The 20,429-nt window shown below is 41.2% G+C and overlaps 1 protein-coding gene across 2 annotated transcripts in view; it reads right to left on the bottom strand.

Moving 5' to 3' along the window:
* LOC122564534 (phosphatidylinositol-3-phosphatase SAC1-like) overlaps positions 1-20,429 on the bottom strand; it is a 66,355-nt gene that overhangs the window by 5,255 nt on the left and 40,671 nt on the right. Inside the window, exons 9-20 of one of the 2 annotated variants that reach the window (XM_043719585.1) lie at positions 18,371-18,456; positions 17,391-17,477; positions 16,899-16,931; positions 16,652-16,720; positions 16,468-16,547; positions 14,185-14,283; positions 13,877-14,015; positions 12,185-12,254; positions 11,570-11,642; positions 4,385-4,478; positions 1,699-1,791; positions 711-768 (exon numbers count right to left, since the gene is read on the bottom strand). In XM_043719585.1, coding sequence (XP_043575520.1) covers positions 711-768; positions 1,699-1,791; positions 4,385-4,478; positions 11,570-11,642; positions 12,185-12,254; positions 13,877-14,015; positions 14,185-14,283; positions 16,468-16,547; positions 16,652-16,720; positions 16,899-16,931; positions 17,391-17,477; positions 18,371-18,456 — 981 coding nt within the window. The remainder of the gene's footprint in view (positions 1-710; positions 769-1,698; positions 1,792-4,384; positions 4,479-11,569; positions 11,643-12,184; positions 12,255-13,876; positions 14,016-14,184; positions 14,284-16,467; positions 16,548-16,651; positions 16,721-16,898; positions 16,932-17,390; positions 17,478-18,370; positions 18,457-20,429) is intronic. The other variant, XM_043719586.1, reaches the window with a different exon arrangement.

Below are 20,429 nucleotides of genomic sequence, written 5' to 3'. Positions count from 1 at the left end.
AGAGGGACATGGGGTAAATGCTGGCAAATGACACTGGATCAGACTGGGATGTCTGGTCAGTAAGGACGAGTTGGACCAAAGGATCTGTGTTGTAGGATTCGAAGTCCCACCTGCTCCAGAGGTGTGTAATAATATCCTAGAACAGGTGGATTAGGAAACATCGTCTCTAACAGCACCGTTGGTGTCCCTACAAACCCGGAGTGCAGCTATTAAAGAAAGCAGCTCAGCAGGACAAGCTCCAGGGCAATCCGGGATGAGCAGTGCATGCTGGCCCAACCAGCAATGCCTACATCACTCAAACAAATTAAATAAAATGTTATGACTGAATGACAGCAGAAAAAATTTAAGTCCAAGAACCAGGAGACATGTTCAACAACATTTAAACACGTCCCCTGCTCTGAGAGAAGATTACGTCAACAATCTACACAAATCTATTCCTGGAATTGAGAACAAGCATCTAGACTGACATTCCATTAATGTACTGAGGAAGACATACACTGCTGGAGGCAGTGCGCTTTTGGATGAGGTGCTGCTTGACATAGGTCCCATCTGCCCACTCTAGTGGATGTAAGTTGGCCCCCCCACCTTCCCAGGGTGGGCAATAACTTATTAACCTTGCTGGAAAAGTTCATATTCAATGGACAAAAAAAATCCCAAAATACAGGAAAGAATAGCATTCAAGTTAACGACTAAGTTTTTTTTAAACTTACCTGCCATAAGCAAGCAGATGATGCACATTGAGAAAGCCACAACCATGATTATAGGCAACTACAAAAGAAGAAAAATAACATTTACCAGAGTAAACAATACCCATCTTCCTTTTTGATACTTGGAAATGATAAGCATTCCAGAACAGTTTTTTTTCAGATCAATGTTCAAACAACACACGTTTTATGAATGTAAGACTTACTGAGGCTTTCCTATCAAAATTGGAGCATGATTTTGTGTGCTATTGCCTCTTCACTGCGAGGCTTGGCTCCTGATTACCATTCCTACCGGGCAACTGCTTAAATCCGTTCCACACAGAATGAGAGGTGATCCAATTGAAACCTACTGAATTCGTAACGGGCTGGACAAGGTACACGCTGAGAGGATGTATCCCTCATGGAAGAGTCCAGGAGCAGAGGACACAGTCTCAGGATAAAGGGCCACTAATTTAAAACTGAGGTGTGGAGGATTTTTGCCTCTCAGAAGGTTGAGAGCTTTTAGAACTCCTTGCCACAGAGAGCTGTGGGGGCAGAGCCCTTGAGTATCTTTAAGGCTGAGATAGATTCTCGATTCGTGGGGGAAATCAAGGGTTACGGAAAAAGGGTAGGAAAGTAGATGCAAAGAATCTTGGATCAGCCATGTTCCTATTGCATGGTGGAGCAGGTCTGAGGGGCTGATTGGTCTACTCCTGCTCCTATTTCTTATGGTCCTTTTAGGATTGCCTTTCAACATAACAGTAATAATTAACGAACCGTCATCGCTGTGCAGTTTAAGATTATTCAGCTGCACTGACAAATACTGTCTACAATCATTGAACACTGCAACAATTGAGATCAAGGGCATTTTGAGGCCAGAGGAAGCTAACACAAGAGAGAGGAAATGTCAATTTTATCCTGCTTGTGTGATAATGTTAAACCGACTCAAATTATGAGCAACATCCTGCTCAATAAGAAATGGTTTATTAAAATTAATGGTCGTCATCAAACTCACCGCTAGGAACCTCCACTCTTTCTGATCATGTAAAAAGGCTAAAGAGTCAGTCTCATCCACAACATAGTTTCCAAGGAACAGGTCAATTGAATCCTGCAGCAACAATAAATACACAGAAGACATTAACTAACTGAAACAGTTGCTTGTTCATACAGAACTTGAATAACGCTGAAACTTTTCACCTTGTACTCATCAGGACCAATGTAAGAATGCCAAATTTCAAACTATTGCAACAATGTACACTACAGTATGCTCTGACAATGCAGCACACTCCCTCAGTGATGCACCATGGTGTCAGGCTAGATTGTGTTTACATCCTGGACTGGAATTAATAACCCATAATTTCATGACTTAGATAAGACAGTCACATTTGCAGCTTGCAACAATTCGGATGAAGAGTCGCTGGGCTTGAATAATTAACCCTGATTTCTTCCCACAGATGCTGCCAATTCTGAGTTTCACCAGCAATTTCTGTTTTTGTTACAAGGAAGACTGAAACTGTGGCAAGTTTGAAGGTTAGAAGTGAGTAGAAAAATTATCCAGGCAACAGCCAGTTTTAATATCCTGGCCAACAGCACAGACAGCTCCCAAGAAAATGGGTCAGCATTCAAGTATTGGAACATGTTGGAGTGTGAGGGGAAATAAGAGTTCTCAAGGAATTAAATAATACATGATATGAAAGTTAAATTGAAGTTCTTGGAGAATTTTTCACTAACACCTGAGCCTTCAATTTACAATCAGAAGTATTGATAGGGCATGAAATAGAAAGTAGAATCATTTAGATTGGAGCTATCAATAATAAGTAAGATACCCCTGAATTTTAATTGTTGAAATGTATAAGGAGAGAGGTGAGGGTGAGGGAGGAATGAGGTACTGGAAGAAAAAGGATCATCTGGCCAGATTTGTGTCCTTACCTAGAGCAAGTGGGAATTTTTAGATTTGGGATCAGTCTTAGGCCATGGATAGAATTAACCACATAGAACACAAGGAAGGTCTGAAGAGATGGAAATGTTGGTATGAGTGACAGTTTCAGCAATATACAATGCAAACAGGTGGAAGAATAAAGGCCAGGTCATCAGAAAGCAAGCTGCAACAGGGTAACATGGGACACTGAGGGGGAGGGGGTTAAGGCAGAAACGGGGGTTAAAGCACTTAGTGGATCAGAACGTGACCCTGTTCCCCTTTCTCCAAAGATTATTTTTCCCCCTTTTCTTGAAAGAATTAGAAAGATGAAGAAAGATATTCTTTTTCAGCTTATTAAACTGTTTCTGAGTGCTACACTTGATATCGGTACACAACTGTTTTAAGCTACAAAATGACGTGTACAAGAGAAATTCACCTTGGTATTAATGAAATATTTTATTCTTTTGTTCAAGGTAATTGATATGGGTTTGGCATTCAGCAGGGTCTTTTACCATATGTAGCAATGCTCATGTAAATTCCTCACAAGATAAAGATTAGATTCCATACAGTGTGGAAACTGGCCCTTCAGCCCAACCAGTCCTTAACTTAAGAAATTGGGTCTGTATAAAGTGGTATTGAAAGGTACAACAGACATTTATTATAGGTGTCTATTAAACACACATGTGTCTGGATTGTTGGTAGTTACAAGGTTACAGAACAGCATAGTTATACCAGTGTGACACATTTCTAGTGAGCTCCAGTAAGATGGTATCTGAGAACTTTAGATCCTCCGGTCACACACTAGGATATGTTGATGACATCATTAACGTGTCTCTTAAAGGTATACTTACATCCTAAACATGAGACATAACACATCAGTAATATTGTCAATCTCACTGAGTTTAGATACTTTGCACACATGTCTAATTTGCATATTAGCATGTGTAAATATCACCTCAGGATTCTTTAAAAGATCACACTACTTCTATTTTGAAAATTAGCCCGAGCCCATTGCATATGGGTAGTGGCAGCACAGTGGCACTGTCACTAGCCAGCAATTCAGGAGCAGATGCTGGAGAGTCAGAGTCAAAAAGTGTGGTGCTGGGAAAGCACAGAAGGTCAGGCAGCGTCCGAGGAGCCGGAGATTCCCGATGAAGTTGCCTGAAATGTTCAACTCCCTTGCTCCTCAGATGCTGCCTGACCTGCTGTGCTTTTTCCAGCGCCACATTTTTTGACTAGCAATCCAGAATCCCAGGGTAACATCTCAGGGGCATAGGTTCGAATCCCACGATGGCAGATGGGGAGATTGAATTTAATAAAATATGTCATTAGTGTCAACTGTCATTAAAAAATACTCATCTGTTTCACTAATGTTCTTTACGGAAGGAAACATGCCCTCCTTGTGATTGACTCTTAACTGTCCTCTGGGTAATTAGGGATGGGCAATAAATGCTGGCCAATATTCCACGAACAAATAAAATAAATCTAAAATTACTCAAGTTCTTTCACGCCACCACCTCAAAGCCAGCCTTAAAAGTTTTCTATTCGCTGATCTGTTGGTAGCAAATCAGCCATATTTTAATCACAAAGGGTTAGGTAAATGCAAGTATTTGTTGTTGCTGGAACACTGCGCAAGCCCTAACTTTCTTAGGTTACTCTTGATAGATTTTAAAACATTCTGAAAGAATTGTTCAAACAACAAAAAAACATGAGTAATCGACTTAAGAAGTCAACACACTGCTGTAGCTGGTGAAGGTGGAAAGAAATTGATAGATCGGGGTACCTGTCTAAATCCATCGGAAAAGTTATTCTTGTAGTATCTTAACATCGAGTTCCATCCATCCATCACAAGGCCCCATTTGGTTCTCTTTCCAGTTCTGAAGAAAAGGAAATGGCGAATACTTAAGTCCAAAATTGCCAGATTATCAGCTCAGTGTAAGTTAATATTAAACTAAAAAAGCAAACAGGCAACGAATTGGCAGCAGTGAGCTGTTAAAATCTGCAGGCAATATTCCTTTGCCTAGTTCTCTTCATTTACAACTAATCTGGGTAATATCACTATCTCTACATGTCCCCGCTGTCAACATAGAACGTAAAACATTACAGCACAGTACAGGCCCTTCAGCCCTCGATATTGCGCCGACCTGTCATACCAATCTGAAGCCCATCTATTCTACACTATTCCATGTACGTCTATATGCTTGTCCAATAACGACTTAAATGTACTTAAAGTTGGCGAATCTTCCACCACTGCTACTGGCAGGGCATTCCATGAACTCACGACTCGCTGAGTAAAGAAACTACCTCTGACATCTGTCCTATATCTATCACCCCTCAATTTAAAGCTATGCCCCCTACTGCTCACCATCACCATTCTTGGAAAAAGGCTCTCCCTGTCCACCCTATTTAACCTTGTATGTCTCTAGTAAGTCACCTCTCAACATTCTTCTCTCCAACGAAGACAGCCTCAAGTCCTTCAGCCTTTCCTCGTAAGATCTTCCCTCTATACCAGGCAACATCCTAGTAAATCGCCTCTGCACCCTTTCCAAAGCTTCCTTCTTATCATGCGGTGACCAGAACTGTACACAATACTCCAAGTGCGGCCGCACTAGAGTTTTGTACAGCTGCAGCATAACCTCATGGTTCCGGAACTCGATCCCTCTATTAATAAAAAAAAAAACACTGTATGCCTTCTTAACAATCCTGTCAACCTGGGTGGCAACTTTCAAAGATCTGCGTACATGGACACAGAGATCTCTCTGCTCATCTACACTACCAAGAATCTTACCATTAGCCCAGTACTTTGCATTCCGGGTACTCCGACTAAAGTGAATCACCTCACACTTGTCCACATTAAACTCCATTTGCTACCTCTCAGCCCAGCTCTGCAGCTTATCTATGTCTCTCTGTAACCTACAACATCCTTCGTCACTATCCACAACTCCACCAACCTTAGTGTCATCTGCAAATTTACTAACCAACCTTTCTACGCCCTCATCCAGGTAGTTTATAAAAATGACAAACAGCAGTGGACCCAACACTGACCCTTGCAGTACACCACTGTTAATTGAGCCCCAGGATGAACATTTCCCATCAACCACCACCCTCTGTCTTCTTTCAGCAAGCCAATTACTGATCCAAACTGCTACATCTCCCACAAATCCATTCCTCCGCATTTTGTGCAATACTGTGGGGAACCTTATCAAATGCCTTGCTGAAATCCATATACACCACATCAACCGGTTTATTCTTATCTACCTGTTTGGCCACCTTATCAAAGAACTCAATAAGGTTTGTGAGGCACGACCTACCCTTCACAAAATCGTGCTGACTATTCCTCATCAAATTATTCTTTTCTAGATGATTATAAATCGTATCTCTTATAACCTTTTCCGACACTTTACCAAAACTGAAGAAAGGCTCACTGGACTATAATTACCAGGGCTGTCTCTACTCCCCTTCTTGAACAGGGGAATCTGTTACATGTTAGCTGTTGCATGCTTAGTCACATGCCAACGTGTGACAAGACAGCTCTTGGTTCCTTCTAGGTAACCCACTGCAGGACTGGATTTCATTTCCCATCTAATTACTCATCTTCTCAATGCTAATGTGATGAACAGCAAGCAATTTCACTTTGCAGCTCACTGATTGCAATACCTGATCCATGGAGTATAATTAAGCTTTTCATGAAATTATTTTCTGGATGAAGCATCACTGGCTGGGCCAAAGTTTGTTACCCATCACGAATTTCTCTTGACAAGTTGGTGGTGGGCCATTGTCTTGAACTGTAGTAGACCTTGTGGTTAAAGTGCACCCACAGTGCTGGTTAAGGAGTGAGGTTCCAGTTTTTGACCCAGCAATAGTGATGGAGCTAGCTCCAAGTCAGTATGCTGTCTGGACACTGCTGACAAGTGTTAACATTTCTCTTCAGAAAGTACCTGTTCTGCAGTAAAGAACTGGCAAAGTTTACCATATATGGAGGCTCTGTCACTATCCATACTCAGTATCCACTTTGTCAAAAGCAAAGAACAGCGGATGCTGGAAATCAAAAGCCAGATCAGAAACAGTTGGAAAAATTCAGCAGGTCTGATGGCATTTGTGGAGAGAAAGCAGAGTTATCGTTTCGGATCCAGTGACCCTTCTTCAGAATCCCGTCAGAACCCGCTGACGTTTTGCAGCAATCTCTGATTTTGCTCCTTTCAACACATCTTGCATCGAGTCATAGAGTCAGAGATGTACAGCACAGAAACAGAGCCTTCGGTCCAACCCGTCCATGCCGACCAGATATCCCAACCCAATCTAGTCCCACCTGCCAGCACCCGGCCCATATCCCTCCAAACCCTTCCTATCCATCCAGATGTCTTTTAAATGTTGCAATTGTATCAGCCTCCACTACTTTCTCTGGCTGCTCATTCCATACACGTACCACCCTCTGCATGAAAAAGCTGCCCCTTAGGTCTCTTTTATATCTTTCCCCTCTCACCCTAAACGTATGCCCTCTAGTTCTGGACTCTCCCACCCCAGGCTTTGACAGCCATTCCAAGTTGTAGCACCACATCAAAATTATCAATTTTCAGGGTCAAGAAAACCAATAAACCAAACAAAAACAATGTTTGGATCAATCCATTCCTGGTATGAACTCAGCTACACTCATCGTAAAATTATTAATTTGGACTATAATGATACGCATGTTGCCCCAACTGATCATTGGATGCTGCCTGTCCACTGCATTGCTGAGCTCTGATTGAGTTCCCAGAGTTAAATGCCACTTCCTGTCGTCATATACAGACATGTAACCTCATGCATGAAACAAAGCGGAATTTAAACTCTGCACTCAGACCTTAAAAAAATGTGAGCACACGTGAGAAAGCGTGTGGGCATGTCCATCTACGTATAAATCTACTGGCAAATGAAACTTTGGCCAATTTGTGAATCAGTGTCACAGTGTTATGGACCAGGCCAGACCCCCTTAAAACTGTTTAAGATAGCCCAGATCCTAACTTTTCTCATCACAGCAGCTGGTCAAACCACTCAGTTTTGAATAAAACAGAATTTATTTACACATGGACAAAGGAAAGCCAAATTTATAATAACATAACTATTTGAAAACCCAACTGACACAAAAAATGCAACTTAACAAAGAGCTGTTCCGATTTCCTGCAACATCCCCATAAACACCCCCTTGGCAAAAAAGATAAAATCAAACACAGGTTCTTACAGGCGAGAGAGGATCAGCATGGAGCTGTTTCCTAAGTCCCCAGCTAAAACCTGACTAACAGCTTCAAATAGACTGCTTGCTAAAACCAAACCAAACCAAACCAGAAAAAAACCCTGAACTGGAAAAATCGGCCACTCACTTTTCATTGTACAAGTGTTTCAAAAAAAATACTTAAAAGCCTTTTCAAGTAGATATATCTAGACTGATCGGAACTTCTGCCTTTACGAACCCTCTCGAATAAAAAACCAAGGATAGAATAACCTTGTTAAAGGAACAGCATTGTCAGACACTAAAATGCTCTCAAATCTGATACATCACTGTCACCTGTTCCTTTCGCATTTCTCTGACAATGCTACTTCCCCCTAACAGCACCTTATATTTATTTTGAGCCTCAGAAGAGAATGACAGTGAACAATCTTTCGAAATGAATGTGCACTCACAGCAGAGTCCCTGCCTTACTTCCTGCAGTAGGTTAGGGGTATTTGCTGAAACCACCAATGAAGTACCACATTAGAGAGACCTTTCAGCACCTAGTCTCCAGCCAGTGAAACATTGAACGTGTGGCTGTTCAGCTTTGAGCACCCATTTTCAAACCTGGCTCAAACAACAGAATGACTGGAAGTGAGAAAGAGAGTGAGTGTGTGAGTCAGGGGGAAACATAAGTGAGAGAGAGAAGCAGAATGTGAGTGAGGAACTGCATGTGTTTGGAAAGGTGTTAGAAAGAAAGAGAGCACAAGATAAAGTGTGTGACAGCAAGTGAATGAAGATTAGTGTGAAGCCAGAGAATTGCTAAGTCTGTAAAAACCATCAGGGGATAACTAAAAAGCAGTAAGGGGGGAGATGAAGAAATATGAGGGCAAGCTAGCTATATAAAAGATTTCAAGAGCTTTTTTAGACATATAAAAGGTAAGAGACAGCCAAGGATGGACATTGGACTGCTAGAAAATAAGGCTGGAGAAATAGTAATGGGGAACAAAGAAACAGCAGAGGAACTTAAGGTTAACATGCTGGTTCAGTTGGCAGTTCGGAAGGCAAATGCAATGTCAGCATTCATTTCAAAAGGAAGAGAATACAAGAGCAGAGATGTACTGCTGAGGCTGTATAAGGCTCTGGTCAGACCATGCTTTGAAGATTGTCTGCAGTTTTGGGCGCAGTATCCAAGAAAAGATGTGTTGGTGTTGGAGGGGGTCCAGAGGAGGTTTACATAATCGATCTCGGGATGAATGGCTTGTCATATGTTGACAGGTTGAAGACTGACTCTAGATTTGTACTGGATGGAGTTTCGAAGGATGAAGGAGGATCGCACTGAAATGCACAGAATACTGAGAGGCCTGGATAGAATAGAAGTGAGAGGATGTTGCCACTAGCAGGAGAACTTAGGACCCGAGGACACAGTCTGAGTGAAGGGTTGACACTTTAGAGCTGAGATTAGGGGGAATATCTTCAGCCAGAGGGTGGTGAATCTGTGGGACTCATTGCCACAGAAGGCTATGGAGACCAAGTCATTGAGTGCATTTAGGACAGGGATGGATTAATGAGGAGATCAAAGGTTGCAGGGTGAAAGCAGGAGAATGGAGTGGAAAAACATGCCAGCAACAATCAAATGGTGGAGTAACTCGATGGGCTGAATTACCTAACTCTGCTTCTATATCTATTCAGCGAGCGAGTGAGTGAGAGAAAGAAAGAAAGGGAGGAGCCTCAAAGTCCAAATAACAAATGTTTTCATTGAGCAGAGGAACTTAAAAGCAGGTTGATAGAAATGACCAAAAGCACAGAGTTCTGATAGGTGTAAAACAAGGAGCAACTGGTTTTAAGTAGAATGTGGAACAGACAGTGGCGAGCGAAAGACTCTGCTTGATTCTGATCCAGAGCAAGTGAAAGGACCTGAAAGGGTGATCAAAGTGGATTTAATAACAGACAATGGAATGGACAAGAGGTTGAAGGGAACTGTGGAAGAAGAGAAAATCAAGTCTCCCCTTTTGAAGGATCAGTGGAAGAAATGAACGTGTGCAAAAGGTGGTGGCACTTTGCTCACATCAGCGAGACGTTACTTGATCAAAAAGAGCAAAATTCTCCAGCTGCAGGTTTATTTATCTAAATCCATCAATCTCAACACTGGTCCATAACAAACATTAAAGGTTCCAATTTTATCACCAGAAAAATAAAAATACAATCACAATCTTCTGTAAGAGAAGCCAATGTCATAGGCAATGATAAAAATGTATCACATATGCAGCACAGTGGCTCAGTGGTTAGCACTGCTGCCTCACAGCGCCAGGGACTTGGGTTCAATTCCAGCCTCAGGCGCCTGTCTGTGTGGAGTTTGCACATTCTCCCCAAGTCTGCGTGGGTTTCCTCCAGCTGCTCTGGTTTCCTCCCACAATCCAAAGATGTGCAGGTTAGGTGAATTGGCCATGTTAAATCGCCCATAGCGTTGGGTGCATTAATCAGGGATAAATATAGGGTAGGGGAATAGGTCTGGGTGGGTTGCTCTTCGGAGGGTCGATGTGGACTCGTTGGGCCAAAGGGCCTGGTTTTATACTGTGGGGAATCTAACCTAATCTAAATATTTTATAATCAGAAATTTGTTGAGGATTGGGAAAAGAGAGGGGGAATGGGATTAATTGTATAGCTCTTAGAAAAGTGCCAGCATAGGCATGACAGGTTGAATAGCCTACCTTTTAGTGGGTCAAAATTCTTACAGAATGACACAAATTGTGCAAAGCAGCAAAACAAAATTATTTCCAATTTCATTGTCCCATGTTATGTACTTGTAAATTTACTGTGTAATGCACTTTGGCAGTAGAGTTCCAGAAGAGTTTAAAGAAATGTCTACAACCATATTATTTGCTCCATACATTGGAGAGTCCAGAGGAAGGGGGTGTATTAATTCAGGGGGTTTTGTTTCAGCGAATGGTGAGCACGTATGACTCACGAGTACGTGGATTACCTGAAGCAACATCACTGCTGCAATTAAGGGAGAGTTTTGATGCATATGTGAGGGAAGAGAGCAGAGGAACATGTGTTGCATGGATAAAGGTCATTAGTGTGGGATAACAATTGTGAAGCATTAACACCAGACAGATAACAGTGAGGCTGAAAATCTGTTTTTCCTTTAGTGTAAATGCTATGATGCATTTGGTTTCATGGTCTTAGATCCACAAAAATCTAGAAATTCTGGTTTCAATTTTACTTATATCTGGGTTCCATGTTTAATTCAACCAATGAAATGTGAGAGTCATCTTTCCTTCCCTACCACAAATAGATTTAATAATATGTCACCTTAAACATTCACTTTTCAAATGAAACATGAAAGTTGAAATGACTCAGACTACAGATTTTTTTTTAAAACTCAATGGTTTAAGCAGAACAAATTGTGGTAAAAACACAATTACGTTACTATTGCCTTAATCTACCAAAACACAAAATCAGACAATGGTCATGGCACAAGAGAACATCATTCAGCCCATTATCCATTAGTGACACTTTACACCAGAAACTCATTCCCATTCCTTGCTTTCACTTCTTTCTTTTGCCCTATAGCTCCGCAGAGTTTCAGTTTTCAGACAATTATTCAATTACCTTTGGGGAACCACTCGTGTCAAAAGTCACACAATGGCTTTTGTTTTCCATATCTCACAATTCAAGCTGTCTTTCTGTGCTACCCTTTCCCATGCATAACAACTTGTTGGCAACAAAACATGCAAGGCTTGAATAATCCACAGCAGAATAACATTCTGAGATAATTACCTTGTAAAGTCAGTCTTTAAGGCTCCAGTTCCAGCATACTGTTTGGCACACGCATTCGCATTATCTGCCCATGCTGTGGACAAATCAAATGATTGCTAAGCTGTAGTACTTCAGTCAGCAAAGGTAACAATTTCAAAGTATTCAGTAAAAGTAACAGTTGTTAGATTTTCTTATTCAGGCAACTTTTCCTCCAACATTTTCTCCCTACTCAAAACCACAGATGTCATGCAGATATAAGGTTACTTTAAATATTTGCTCCAGTATCCTCCAATGGGTCTGCATGGGAATCACTGGCATTGTCTCTGGCAGAGTGCATGCAAACATCACAGCTATCAGCCATTCCACTCTCAGCCAACAGTCCAAGCACATACATGCCCAGCAGGGAGTGATGGATAGCACTCTGAAGAAAGAACTCTGGGAAGGATATTAAGACCCAATTGCACCCTTTCTACTGTTCGGATCAGTTCAACACAGACCAGGGATCAAACCAGAAACTGCCTGGGTGCACAAGCTTTGGTTAGTCAGTGAAAAATGCTCATTGAGTGACTGAGGAGCCTGATCTTCCAAATTAAAAGACTCCATCCTAAAGTCTTTCAAAACTGAACGAAAACTCACCATTTTTGTAGATCTTTTCAAACTCTGCTTGCTCTTCAATTCTTTGGCCAACATGAAGAACACCCAGCCTCTAAACCCAACAAAAAAAAACTGAGAGTTTAATAATGTATTGTAGTGTTGGTAATAGGTTGGCTCATACTTCAAGTTTTAAACCCTTGTAATTGTTACATCAAATTTATGACTCATTTTGGATTTATTCTTCCAGCTTTCAAATGAAGTACTTGTTAAAATATTCTCAACAACAAACTTTAAATAGTGCGGTTCTTAACCATGAATGGGGGTCTAAAGATTACTCTGAAAAGGAGTCATATTAGACTCAAAATGTCAACTCTTCGTCTCTATCTAAAGGTGTTGCCAAATGGGTTTCTCCGGCATTTTCTGTTTTTAATGCTGCATTTATTCCCTGGACTTCACAAGAAGCTGCTTGGATTAGAACACAGTTGATCTCCATTTTGCACAGTAAAGAATTAGAGGGATCATCATAGTTGATCACAATCCCATAAAATGATACTGGAAGCGCAAACTGACAGGACCATCCAAACCTGCGACCTCGGCCATCAAGAAGGACTGCAGCAGCACATACAAGAGAACACTACCACTTTCAAGATCCCCTCCGAGATACTTATCATCCTGTCTTGGAAACATTATGGTCATTCCTTTACTTTTGTTGGGTTAAAATCCTGTAACTCCATTCCTAATAGCATTGTGGCTACACTGACACCATATGGAGTGTGGCAGTTTACAAAAGGTAGCTCACCACCACTTTCTCAAGGGCAATTAGCACGGAGCACTAAAAACTGGCTTTGTGGCAGAATTCGCCACTGACACAGAATGCTCCAGTCCCTGGTACCTGACTGAATAGCTCATTTTTATGCAAAGACTGAAATATTCAATGTCAGCAGCCAAATCAATTGCAAAACCACCACTGGCACCACCTCCTAAGCAGCCCTGACTTATAACGCATCAGCTGCTGAAATTCTCGCTCAAACATAGAACAAGTGGAAAAACAATACTCTGGAGTAACTCCATGGAAATAGTGCCAATACAAGAACCAGCTGTTCAATAGGAACTTTAAAAAAATTCATACAATTTAATGAGATAGCCTCCTTAATTAGGTTGTGAATTTATTAAGCGTTAGCAGGCATCCATTTTCCTGACAATCTGTTTTCAAATGATACACAACGAAGGCAACCCCAAAGCAAGTTACTATCGAATATGTCCAGGATTCTCATCCAAATGAAAACTAGAAGTAGATGCGCAATTAAAAAAAAACTTATTTCAATTTGCTTTGGTTGCTCAAAAATGGTCCCCGAGGTTTGGAAGAAATCATCATCACCAATGCGAATGTTGGATCACCTAAATAAAACACACTGAAGACCTGAAACAAAAACACTAATTGCTGGAGAAACTAGCATGTCAGGCTGCACCTCTGGACAGAAAGCAAAATTTAAGTTCTTCAGAACTGAAGGAGGGCCACAGACTCGAAATATTAACTCTGTTTTCTCTCCACAGTTGCTGCCTGACATGTCGAGTTTCTCCAACAATTTCTGATTAATATCACCCAGTTGTCATATTCTTATACTGACCCCAACTCTGTCCATTGTGGGATTTAAGAGAAACAACGCCAGCTTCTCTGACCAAGGAGTGTGCTTAAACATTAAATTCCCACTAAATGATTTAAGTGCTTATAACCTGAAGCTGTGACTGCAGAGAGCGTCGAGCTAACAAACTTTGTACAACGTTTGTTCGATCCAAACAGTCAATACAGTTGGTCCGGAAAGCCCCTTCTTGTTGTGCGATCGTCTTCCCTTCAGAATCCACCAAGAAGTAACTGTCATTAACAAAGAAATAAGTGACGACTTGCTTTAAAAAAAACTCTTTTGTAAAGAGTCATCATTTCTTTATAATGAAAGCATAGTAGCTGTCATATTTACAAGTAATTAAGACAACCTTTTTTAAAGAGTTATTTTTACAAATAAAGAGCATGGAAAAGTACTGACCCATTCTCATCCTGCTGGTCTGCTACACAATCCAAAAGGATTTGGAGCCGGTCCCATCTCATATGGCTGCATTCCTTATGGAAATCAAATGCACAATATCTACAAAAGTGATAGTGCAACCATCAGTGAACATTAGAAAAAATAACTGAAACATTACGACCATAACACTGGGCGCAAATTGCAAGTTTGAGAGAGAGAAATATGCTGACTTAAACATTCCAAAGTATTAATGGTGTCTCGGTGAATTAATGGTGAACTTACTTAACAAACCAGAAAGGATATGGTAGGTGGACACAATGCTTTCCATCTATCTCATCAATCGTGGCAATCTGACGAAGGGTCCTGCCTGAAATGTTGACTCTCCTGTTCCTCGGGTGCTGCCTGACCTGCTGTGCTTTTTCCAGCACCAAATTTTGTCTACTCTGCCTCTCCCTAGCATCTGCAGCACCTCACTATCTCCTAATCTTCAACAGGTGAAAGATCAAACTAATAATTCTGCACCACATATCAAAAGCTATGTGACCTTTTCTAGCTCAGTGCTGCTCTCCAGCAATTTATTTCAGAAAAAAAAGGAGTTCACTTCATGGTACTCAGTCAAAAGAAAGGAAGGTTATAAACAGAATTCCTCAGAAACGTGCGCTGGAACCTGAACTGATGCTGGTTTAGATTCACAGTTTCAGGATCAATGGGAGTAAAGTTTGCAAATTACACCTGGGATCTCAAAGAAAGTGGAGAAGGCATAAGTTTTCACCTGAGCTGATAATTTTTTTTAAACTATTCACTCATAGGATTTGAGCATCACTGGCAGGCCAGCATCTATTGCCCGTCTCTCGTAGAGATGAGTGGCAAGTGAAGTTTAATACTAACAAATGCTCCACAGCATTGTAAGTAAAAACAGGAACAACACTTTCTGCTAGATAGAACCTGCAGAGAGAATCGTTAAGAGGAATCATGGATGTTAGCTGACTTGCTGTCACTCACTATATCTAAACAGTGTGAGGTAGAAATACCCCTAGGCATTACAGTGTCAAATCAGTTAATTCAAATCCCCAGAAGATGTCATGAACTCATCCAATCTCCTGGTCAATCTCAGTAAAAATAGTGCACACACTTGTGATCACTGCAACCCACAGGGGCCAGTGAGAGGTAGCGTAGAGGAATGGAACAGGATAATCCCAAGTTGCACGCAGCAGCCAAAGCTGAAAGATAATGTTTGGTGCAATGATTTCATGCAGAGGTGTCACATCAGAAGTAGTTAATGGGATAAATTAAATCTGAAATAATAATTGAGTCTCCAGAGTGAGAGGGCAAAGATTCAGAGTTAGAAATAGAAACAACAGCCCTTTCAGCTCCCTGGGCCTGCTCTGCCAGTCTAGATCATGGCTGGATTATTGACATCAATGCTAATATCCCACGCCAGCCACAGATCCATCAGTGGCACCAAGGCCAAATTTAAAACCAACTGCAATTAGCATTTTCTTATGCATAGAGTAATGAATAATTAACCAGTTTCCAGAAAATGTAGCTATGGTTAAGACTCAGAGACCCAAGTCATTTATGAAACAGCCACATCAGCTGGCATGTGTTAGGTTATTACAAATTTTCCTCCACTTCATTTCTGATTTTAGTCTTCCAATTAGTGTGGTCGGAAGATACTGGGGCTGCATTTTAGAAAGATTGGATCATAGGGATCCCTCTTTTCTCAAGCCTTCCCTTGAAAGTTAGTTGGGGTTAGTTTCTCACCAAGAGAGAAACCTATTTATTTAAACAAACTTTTGTGGTTGGCAAGATAGTTCAGGATGGCACTCTGGTGGGGTACTGCTGAAGTGCGACCCATCAAGTTGGTACTTTGCACGTGGGACAACAAATAAAAGGATGAAGTGTTTATTCATGGCCAAACTTTGAACACAGCACTGTGAAGGGAAACTGGAAGTGTTTCGGTCAATAGTTCTCACAGCCATCATCGAAAATGAATGTTCTGTTAAACCTATTTAACTGCTGTCAGCACATCATATATTTATCCAGAGGAAACCATTACATTCCTAATTGTAAAGTGCTTTGAGGCAACCCTAATGGGATGTGGAAATGACTACATATATGTAAGTCTGCCTTTCTCTTCCTGGGAACAGTCAGTCTGACAGCACCAACATTTGGTTCTTCACTTTCTTTCCTGTACAATAAATGCTGGCCAGCAGGAAATTCCAGTTGCCCAAGTCACTTCTAACTATTTTCAAAATAAATAAAAAGGAAATGTTGATAGCGTGTGGCAGCGTTGAAACATACTTAACCATCCCATTGCTCAAGCTTGAAGTCATTTTGGAGAAAACTTGCTCCAGGGATTTTTCAGGACCCTTCTGATCAACCTGACAAATATAGATTGTAATATTAAACATAAACATATTAAAACATATAAAGATGTGTGCTTTATTTTCAAAGAGGTTTAGTATCAAGGCAAATTAAAACATACCAAGTTAATTATCACTTGCTTCCCATAACTGATAAGCTGTGAATCAAAATGCCTTTGAAAGCCATCCATCTGAAATCAAAATTTAGATGTTTACAATCTAGTTTCTCAAGAATGAAGCAGCCTAAAGCAGCAAAAACCAAAGCAGTGCACTAAAGAGCTAAAACTGGTCTCTACGGTTGCAGTAGTTACTGATAGGACAAGCAGAATGACACAGCAAATAAAACCTCTTTCAAATTTCTACACTTACCATCTGGAGCACAGTTTGCTGCCCAGGTACATTCTGGAGGGAGTGAAAATGCCAGTTTCTGAGCAAAAGCAAATCACTTAGCCTAATTTTAATACTTAATATCTGACTACTTTACACCCTGGTTGCATTAAAATCAGAGATGCTTTATCACCAAGCCACTGAGAACAAAACGTTATCCATCACACTATACTCTACTCTTTATCCAATGCTAAATTATCTTAAAAAGTATGGCTTTGTGGCAGGTTTTTGCATAGCTTAACAATGCTGTTTAGCTGTATAAATTCATGTTTTTCTAAGCAATTAATACAGTGGAGACAAAATTGGCAAGTGGAGACTCTGCCAAGGAAAATTACATTTAGTATATTCAGAATGAGCAGTGGTGCAAGGCAAATCTTGTAAAATGTATGTTAGCATAGCAGAACAGTTCCCTTACTGCAGGTCAATATGCACCCTACTGAAACTTGTCATGAAAATGTGTGTAAATACACTCACATGATTCATGGATTTACTGATCTGGGGCTTTGGTTTGTATCTCAGGTTCGGCCTCTGTGACCAGAAGAAAGGAATTGATCCTCGTGTCTTGAAAGAAGATAAAACAAGGAGAAATTTATTCATCAATTGTTAAGAATCCTTTTTAGAGCTCCATGGTAGAGCCATGACCAGAGTTGGCTTGCTTTTTCCTCATGCACTATAAATTGCTGTTCCCTTTGAAATTTGGCATTCTTGTAATTATCCTGATGACTGCAAGACAAAAGAACTCATGTTTCCTTTTTCAGCAACCTTCTTTTATAATAGTAAAACACTGGGTTATTAAAAGTAAAAAACAATTTACTAAAAATGTTAACTTTCATAAGCTATTAACACAATTTCTTTACTACTTTCCTGTTATCCATGATAACTTTGAACAATATTGCCCATTCTTTATATTCAAGTGCTTTCCTCAGTAACCAATATTTCTTTTCTTCATTCAAATTGTCTTGATTTTTTTTCTTAGAGCCAGGCTGTCTGAATAAATTAGTTTCCGCACCTGTTTCCACATCCATCACTGGCATACGCTGAACCACATTGGTTCCTAGTCTTTAGTCCATCCCACCTTGGTGTTTTAATATGCAGTGTCCCTCCCTCCCCACTGTTGTAACATCTGTCAGCCCTACACTCGGCCCCTCTGGGTGTTTTATGGCTGGCCTTTTCACGCATTGCCCACTCTCTTCACCCAACTCTGGACGGCTGTCATGCGAACAGTCTAGATCATACCCTTTGAATTTTTTGCTTTAAATCTCGTTGTTTGTCCACCTCCCTCTTCATAAGCTTTGTCAAAACTCATCTCTTTCACTAAGACATTCATGCCTCAGCTTTCATCTGTCATTTCCAACCCACAAGTGCAGCAAGATAATTTTCTATGTTAAAACACAAATGAAATGCAAGAGTTTTCTGTCCTTTAAAAAACTCAGTGCATGGTCGAAGCCACTTACTTGTACAAATGATGCTTTATAACCATTGTATTGTACTATTTGTTCAGTCTCCACAAAGTTTGCAGCATGTCCTTCAGAATCAATACCTGAAAACATTCAAACATGGAATTCAATAACTTTTTGGGAAAAGAATCATCCAAATTAAGTCATTGGTCATGTTTCTAAACCAAAGTGACAATTTACACGTAGACTTCACCTCGTCTAAGTCTCAAGTCACCTCCTTTCAATTTGCTAATAATTGCTTGAAATAGGACCAAACCAAAATACATAACAGAGCTGAAAAATGTGTTGCTGGAAAAGCGCAGCAGGTCAGGCAGCATCCAAGGAGCAGGTCCGAGGGTTGGGACTGAGATAAGGTGGGGGGAGGGGAAATGAGGAAGCTGGAGAAATCTGCATTCATCCCTTGTGGTTGGAGGGTTCCTAGGCGGAAGATGAGGCGCTCTTCCTCCAGGCGCCGTGTTGCCATGGTCTGGCGATGGAGGAGGCCAAGGACCTGTATGTCCTTGGCGGAGTGGGAGTTAAAGGCGGCCTACTTGCGGAACGTTTCAGAGAACACCTCTGGGACACCCGCACCAACCAACCCAACCACCCTGTGGCTGAACACTAACTCCCCCTCCCACTCCATCTGTGCAGCAAATGTAATTCTTGCTCGAGCTCTAACAATGATACAAATGGTTGTTGGGTAGTACAGATCTTGCATGCTGCTAAAAGACATTTTGTTGAAGCTTTTCTGTTTGCATTTGCCAGGACAATAGGAGAACACAAATATTTATACTGTATGAGAGTGTTATTGGTTGCCAAGTGGACTTTGATTGGTAGAGGCATCATCATGGGCAAAGTGTCAGTTAATAATGATCAACAGTCAACCACCAAGCCCATTTAAATTTTAATGGAGGCAGGCTGACTCTGATTGGTCAAAGCGTTATCCCGAGGAGCAAATAGATGTCACCCATTTTACTGAGTTGAAGCAGACACAGTATGTGTACAGGTCGTTTTTGTCTGCCCTGTGTATTAATATACTGTATACAGCTTCCACAGGTTGCACATTGTAATACTTTTCAGACTCAGGATTATCTAGTAAATGCTACCCAATTGCAGAATCACACCTAACATTGGATACAGTTGTGAGTTTGCCAAGAATGAGATGGTTAGCATCTCATTTGCTGCAAACGGCTAAAGGGGTGTGCTGTTTGATACAATCTGCCCATCTCTGGGACACCCAGCATATACACCACTCAACACACCGACAGGTTCCGCACAAGGCAATGCTTTGACAAAATGTACTTTTTTATTTCAGCGATGCAAGAAGTATTCAGCGACAACACAGCAGCAGGGCACTTTCCTTTAAGATGCAATGTAATATAAAAACATGAGCCCCCCAAAAACAGCTGTGACTACGAACACAAATTATGAATTCAGCAATAACATATAAATGATCTCTCGAACTTTTCAAGTAAGACTGAGAATCCCGGCTGGTGCCAAGGTAAGGGACATCTTGAATTGACTTGAAAGTATTTTTTTTTAAAAACAGAATCCTTATGGTGTGGAAGCAGGCCATTCAGCCCATCAAGTCCACACTAACCCTCCAGAAAGCATCCCACGCAGACCCACCCCATCCCTTAGCCCTGCATTTCCCCTGGCTAATCCACCAAGCTTACACATGCCTGGAAACTATGGGACAATTTAGCATGGCCAATCCAGTTAACTGCGCATCTTTGGACTGTGGGAGGAAACCGGAGCACCCGGAAGAAACCCACTCTGACACGGGGAGAATGTCCAAGCTCCACACAGATGGTCATCCGAGGCTGGAAGTGAACCCAGGTCCCTGGCGCTGGGAGGCAGCAGTGCTAACCACTAAGCCACTGTGCCGCCCCAATTATTGGGGTGGGTGGGGAGGATCCAGTTGGTGCTGTTTGTGCTGAGACTAACAATAGAGGCAAGAGGCCCTGTCTGTGGAATTTCAGGAATTAGGTTAAAAATGAAAGAAGGTTTGTATTCTCTGGATTATTATCCAAGGCACAGGCGAACTGGCATAGAGATGAGAAAACTAGGGAAGTGA

The sequence above is a fragment of the Chiloscyllium plagiosum genome, chromosome 29, assembly GCF_004010195.1.
Source record: "Chiloscyllium plagiosum isolate BGI_BamShark_2017 chromosome 29, ASM401019v2, whole genome shotgun sequence".
NCBI lineage: Eukaryota > Metazoa > Chordata > Chondrichthyes > Orectolobiformes > Hemiscylliidae > Chiloscyllium > Chiloscyllium plagiosum.
Note: the sequence above shows the minus strand (reverse complement) of the source record. Positions and strands in the feature narration are given on the sequence as shown.